The 6,227-nt window shown below is 53.0% G+C and overlaps 1 protein-coding gene across 1 annotated transcript; it reads right to left on the reverse strand.

The window, feature by feature from the left end:
- Nucleotides 1–287: 287 nt before the first annotated feature.
- SPINK1 (serine peptidase inhibitor Kazal type 1) lies at nucleotides 288–5,593 on the reverse strand. The gene is made up of 4 exons (XM_073358110.1): nucleotides 5,432–5,593; nucleotides 4,201–4,241; nucleotides 3,457–3,566; nucleotides 288–490 (listed from the first exon to the last, which is right to left on the reverse strand). The coding sequence occupies exons 1-4, from the start codon at nucleotides 5,484–5,486 to the stop codon at nucleotides 445–447; spliced, it is 252 nt and encodes an 83-aa protein (XP_073214211.1). The 5' UTR covers nucleotides 5,487–5,593; the 3' UTR covers nucleotides 288–444.
- Nucleotides 5,594–6,227: the final 634 nt, after the last annotated feature.

Consider the following 6,227-nt stretch of genomic DNA (forward strand, 5'->3'; position numbering starts at 1 on the left):
CCAGTCTTGCCTCTTCCCAGTAAAGCGCCCAGGTTAAAGTGTGTGGGCCTGATCCCAACCTTTGATACACCAAAGCAAAATCAGGGGGGTGATTCTGCATGTTTACTGCTGTCAGGGAGGTCAGAATTGGCTCTTTTGAATGCTAAGCCGGTCATTTCTTCCCCAGTGAGCGGGGGGGGGCAGTTCCTCCAAGAGTTTTGCTGACAGCTCGTTAGATTTCCCCCGTATCCCAAACCAAAGGTCACACTCACACCTTTCAACTGGAAAAGACGAGCCGGGCAAGCGGCTGCAATGCTGTCAGGTTTATTGAATGGAGAATATCTATGAACCGATGAATGGTGCAGCAGGACGGTGCAGTGGCAGCCGTGTGCGTCTTCATCGGGAATTGTCACACGCCCACTTCTCTGCCGGCATCTGAGCAGAGGCGGTCAGTGCACGAGGCACTCAGCACATTCCTCTCTTCTTTATGCGAACATTAGTTTGCCTTTTCCTGAAAAGACAGGTTAAACGTATCAGGGCAGCTTGAAACCCCCTGGGCAGGGAAGACTCTCCCACTCCAGGGAGAAACATCAGGTGGAAAATAATAATTAAAATGTCATTTTAAAATTACACACAGTCATAGGCTGATCCCAGGTCTTCTCGGCAGGCAGTTCGGGGTGGGGGACGGGGGTTACTAGGGACATGAGTTAATTAATTCCTGTAAACCTCCGAGCTAATACTTTCTGACATCTCCTGTCAGAATAAATTACTTCATTGTTGCAAAGCAGACATCAGACACCTGCTGGCAATCAAGAACCTGCAACTCCTGCCTAGCTAAACTCAGCCCACGCTGAGATGTTCTGTGCAGGGGTTTCACATGTAAACACGCCCCACTTTGTCTCATTCACATTTGCACCTGCCCCACATGACTCTTTGCGACTATTTTAATGCCACAAGCAGGGAAAATGCAGATATGCACTTGTGAAAAAATAACAGCTTTGTGGGCCTAATTGACTCCAGATTGGTTCAGTTTTCTCTTGAAATACTCATGTTCATCACCTTGGGAAACCAAATCCATTTCCCAGGTGTGCATAGAAATTCCAAAAAACAACAACAAAAAGCCGCAAGCAGGTGTGGATTTTTATGAATATTTTGCACCCCAATAAACAGCGATCTAATGAAATGACACCAGTGCAAGTGAGATCAGGACCAGTGACTATTCCACTAACCAATTCCGCACCCCCAGCTATTCCTTACTCACATCTCAGTTCTGGCCTTCAGCACACCTGCTAGGCTGCTGCTGGATCCCCGTCTCATACACAGCTCTGCTAGCACCCCACAATCTTACCTTGCAGCCCCCCTGCTATTCTAGCCCTGGGCTCCCCTCCTCTACCATTCTCAGACCTCTGCCAATGCCCCTCGGTCCTGACTCTCAGCTCCCTATTCCTGCAAACCACCAGACAAGACGTTACAGAGACCAAGGACAGGGTTCTTATCTCTCGTGTAATGCTGATAAGGAGGCATTTTGCATGGGCTTTGAGGTCTAGATCAACAGCCCTGACACACTGTGTGAGTGAAACCACATGGTGTTTCATTTGAACTTGTACTCCTGGAGCTCCCAAACTAACAGAGGACTGGTAACATCATTTATTTCCCTCTTTTAAAACCCAGCCCATCTTTAGGGGTCCCTGCTGGCTGCACAAATTAATGGGCCCCTGAAAAAAACGCTGCAGGACCAGCGCCCTGTCACTGCAAAATGCAGGCCAGTGTCATTCTAGTTCCCATCAACTTCTCCAGCCTCCCTGAATCCAGTTCCTTCCACCAGGGACTCTCCCCACCTTTCCTCTCCAGCCCCGTGTGCCCCTGCTCCCCAGCCTGCTCACTGTGACCCTCATCCCAAGCCCCCTGAAGTCAGTGGACAGACTCATTCATCTCCACGGGATCAGGCGCTCTGTTCCTCGGACCGTCACCTCTCCTGTTCCGGCAGCTCTCTGAGGGTAGGGAGCACTTTGTTCTTGCACACCCCCTCCCCACCCCCCCCGCTCATATCTCCTCCTTCCTTCGCTCCGGACCCCTCCGCATCACTTGACCCTCTTTGAATCTCACTTGAAAACCCTCCTCCTCTCTTCACTGTGGAACCAGCTCTTGGCCCAGCCCTTAGTGACGCTGCGGATTAAGGATACTACACAACCCTCTCCCCTGCATGTATCGTATCATCTAGAAGTCACTGGAGACCTTTGGAAGTGGAGGTGGGCGTTGTCTTTAGACAATGCTGTGCTGTAGCAAACCCTGTGACAGCCAGACACAGCGACCTAGGACAGTGGGCTCAGAGTAGCTGCTCACTGAATCTCAAAGGGATGTGGTGGGGGCCCCAGGACAGCTGGGTCGTTGATCCCGGTTCCCTAGCTAAAGTCCCATCCACTGGTGCATTCTTGAATCTATGTTGTACTCCTGTCTCCTTAGAAACTCTCCTCTTTGGCCTTCAGATGTGAGGAAGTCACCATAGAGCAGACTACTGGGGATGGCCAAGGCCACCTAAGTCTTTTCCATCTCACTTTTCTATGGGACAAATTCTGCCCTCAGTTTCACCAGTGAAAATCAGGAGGAACTCCGCTGGAAGATGGGCCCAGGAGTCCCTTCTTGTGGAATTCTCTCTGAAACCAGAAGTTAGAACTGGAGCTCTAGTTGGAGATTCCCGCTACCCCTGCCAATGCAGTGCGGGTTCTCATACGTCTGGTCGGCACATTGCTGGGTTCAGTTGCCATTCAATTGATGCAATGCACCTCAGAAGAACTGTCTCCATCTTTATCGGCAATGGCACTGGCCCAGACCACAGCAGACCATGAGGACTGCAGGCAGCTGGGGTCAGCTAAGTCTTATTTTCTTTGCAGCAGATGTGCTGGAACAACTTGGCTTCCCTCCGCTCACACACCTACCTACATGCTCTGATCCGAAATGGGATTCCCACAACGCACAGATTCATTGAGAGCCAGCCCCAGAGCCCACTAAAACCAGCGGAAGTTTTGCTATTGACTTGGGCGGGCTTTGGATCAGCCTCTAATACACTGTGTGCACCACTTCCACTGGTCCAATGTTGTCTCCTTGTATTCCCCCATCAGCCTGTGTCTCTTGTCTCTTTGGGGCAGGGACTGTCTTATTGCTCTGTGTTTGTACAGTGCCTAGCGCAATGTGGTCCCAGTCCACCACCGGGACTCCTAGGTGCTATGATAATACCACAGCTAACAGTAAGCATGGGACGAGCCGGTGAAGATGGCTCCAGTGTTACTCTAGGCCAGTGGAAGACAGCATCAGCAGGGAAGAGGGGAATGGCAAAATTTATCCCCGAAAATTGCACCAAGCCAAAAGTCATGGCTTTCTGCATGAACAGGGGACTTATGGCAGAGCTCCGCTGTACAAGGCCCATGTGAAAACAGCAGCTTTTGAAATATTTGCACTCAAAAGCGTCCAGATACTCACAGGTTCTCAGCACACAACTCACACTCATTGGGGTACGTCGCATTGTCGGTGCCACATACAGGGTCGAGGATTTTGGGGCAGCCCGGAAGCATATATCTGCCACAATCTGGCTGTGTGAGTAAAGGGGAGTATTAATGTACCTTACACAAGGCATTGCTGAAAAGAACTTCATGTTGAAGGGGATGCTTTAGGCTGGTGGGGAACTGCAGAAATTAAAATCTAATGGTCCTGCAGGAGGACTAACCGAAGCTGTACCAGGTCCTCAATTTCTTCTGCACTTATCCCATTGTGACCAGTCCTGGCTTGCTAAGAGCTCCACCTGGAGAGTTCCGAAGCAACGTGGGTAGCTGCCACTGTGCGGGTTCATTTTAACTTTCATTCTGACAATTGGGATCTTAACGGTGGTGTTAGCTTGGCATTTAAGACGATTAATCAGCTCTTATCTAACACTTTTCATCAGAGATCTCACTGCACTTTGCAATGGGAGGGCAGCAACACTATTCTCATTTGTCAGGTAGGGAAACTGAGGCAGGGAGGGGGGAAAGTGACTTGCCCAAGGTCACCCAGCAGGTCAGTGACAGGGCTGGGGCTAGAACCCAGGTCTTCTGACTGTCACTCCACTGCATTATCCACTGGGCAAATTTGCCTCATTGTTTTTAGCAGTATTGGCTTTCCACGACACTGGGACAGAATGACCTCGGCAAAGAAGAATATGCAGTTAAATTGCACAGAAGGAGTCTTTACCTCTTTCCCTCCGTCAGAAGCACCACCCGGTTTGGCATTGCCTAAAACACATGGGGGGGAAAAGGAAACTCCTTAGATCAAGTAGGCTTTTGGCTTCTCCCAGCCTGCTCCTTGCACAGGTCCAACAGAAACTCTCCTGCTGCTTCCAGGCCCCCCACCCCACGCCTGTGAGGAGGACCCCATTTGAGTTTCCTCTCTGCTCCCTTTCCATGCCTCTGACTTGGGGCAGCCTCTTCCCCCCTCAGCTTCCTTCCTTCTTGATCTCACTCCTGTTCCTGCTCCGCTCACCTGCCCTTTGCCAGCCGGCAGAGCCACCTCCACCCCGCTCTGCCTTTGTGCCTTGACGAAAACCCACCGCGTCCACAGCAGGCTCCTGACAGTGACCCAGCCCCGTGACACTGACATTCCCGGCAGTTCGCTCAAGCTCCACCTGGTGCTGCCAAGGAACAAAGGGACCTTTGATTGCCCAGACTCGGTTATGGGCCACAGCCACAGTTTACAAGCCTGATTATGGTCTCGCCTGTGCGGATAGCGCAGCTGATCTCAGCGGGGTCAGCAAGAGCTGAATCAGGCCCCATGATGACAAACGGCTGGTGACCTCGGAAGCAGGCAAGGAGGGAGTTCCCTTGCGCCTGCCGGATTCTCCGTGGAGCCACATCGATCTACACCAGCTGAGGCCTGGGCGCAGAGTTCCCTGCTGGGGTATGGTGAACTCGGGTAGCGCGGAGGGAGAAGGAAACTGTGTGAACTCCTCTGGGACCCACAGAGAGCTGTGCGAGCCCAGGGAGTTGAATTGCTCTGTGTGCGGCGCTCGATGGAGTACTGAGTCAGCTGGGGGCTGAGAATCGCCGGTTTGATAGGAAGGGCTGGACTTTCACCCCTGTGGCTGTACGGACTCCCATGGCGCAGGGACTGTAATTCAACGCGGCATTGCTCCGCTTCACTTCCAGGCATTGCTGTGTCCCAGGAATAGACTGGCTCACCTGCGGTCTGGCTGCAGGCCTCTCGCTCTAGCGCTGAACACAGAGCCTGACCCTCCAGCCATCTGCTGCCGTCTACGAGCAGGTGTCAGGCTCTGTGCTCTTCAATGCTGAACATTGAAGAGGTTCCCGGGTTTCTCGCCCTGATCCCCACCAGCCCAGTGGCTGCTTTCCCGGTCTGGACTGTCTGCATGTGGGAAAGTTTAGAGGGAGCAGGAAAAGCAGCTTCTGACTGACCCCGTCACACTCACCTGAGCAGCAGTAAAGCCCCACGCCGAGGAGCAGGAAGAGGCCAGCTGCCTTCATGGCTGTTTATTGCAGACGGAGTCAGAATCTGCCTGTCTCCAGGAGATCCTCTCTCAAGAAGCCCACGCAGGGAGCTTTCTTTCGATCCAATATACGGCTCTCCAGGCCCTGCCCACTTTGTGCTGTACCCGCCCAGGTCAGCCCATGGCTCTACGGGACTTGGCACAAGCCCAAGGTGTGGACAACAACATTCAAAACGCTAGGAGGACTCTGAGTCATGGCTGGATCAGTCTGGTGCGTCAGGGCAAAGAGCCACCCAAAGTTAATGGGGAAACATCTCAGCTCACAGGCGGTGGCCACAGGTGCGGGACAGAAACATCCTCTTGCAGGAAGGGGGATCCTGGTCCTCTGTGCAAAGCCAAAGCAAAGGGGCTTTGTGCAAGAAACTAACTCAAAGGGGTGGGGGCAGGTGGATTCCTGCCCCCTGCACCAGCGTGGAGCCTGACTGCACCCACTTGGGGCAGCAGCTTAGCTGGGGCTTGGGATCAGTGGATGGATGCACTTGCCTGCAAGGGGTGAGCTCTGTCAGCAAAGCTCAGGGACTAGCCAGCCCGAGCTCCAGGCAGATTGATGGGTGCCGCTGAGTTGTGGTAGGGTCGCCTGATTGGCTGAAGGGAGCCAGCAGGCCTGCGGGTAAGCTTGGCAGCAGGTCACTGGTTGCCCACAGCTACAATCACCTTGAGGCCTGCCTTGTCCCCCCAGTCCTGTTCCTACCCTGCTCACTCCCAACTCTGGCTCTGA

The sequence above is a fragment of the Lepidochelys kempii genome, chromosome 8 (genome assembly GCF_965140285.1).
Source record: "Lepidochelys kempii isolate rLepKem1 chromosome 8, rLepKem1.hap1, whole genome shotgun sequence".
Classification (NCBI taxonomy): Eukaryota; Metazoa; Chordata; order Testudines; family Cheloniidae; genus Lepidochelys; species Lepidochelys kempii.

Excerpts from the sequence above, each read along its gene's own strand:
- SPINK1 (XM_073358110.1), bottom strand. The coding sequence starts at position 5,486 with ATGAAGGCAGCTGGCCTCTTCCTGCTCCTCGGCGTGGGGCTTTACTGC. Across the intron at positions 3,567-4,200 it reads CTTCTGACGGAGGGAAAGAG|CCAGATTGTGGCAGATATAT; the intron begins GTAAAGACTCCT and ends TTACTCACACAG. Across the intron at positions 491-3,456 it reads GAGTTGTGTGCTGAGAACCT|GAAAAGGCAAACTAATGTTC; the intron begins GTGAGTATCTGG and ends CTGTCTTTTCAG.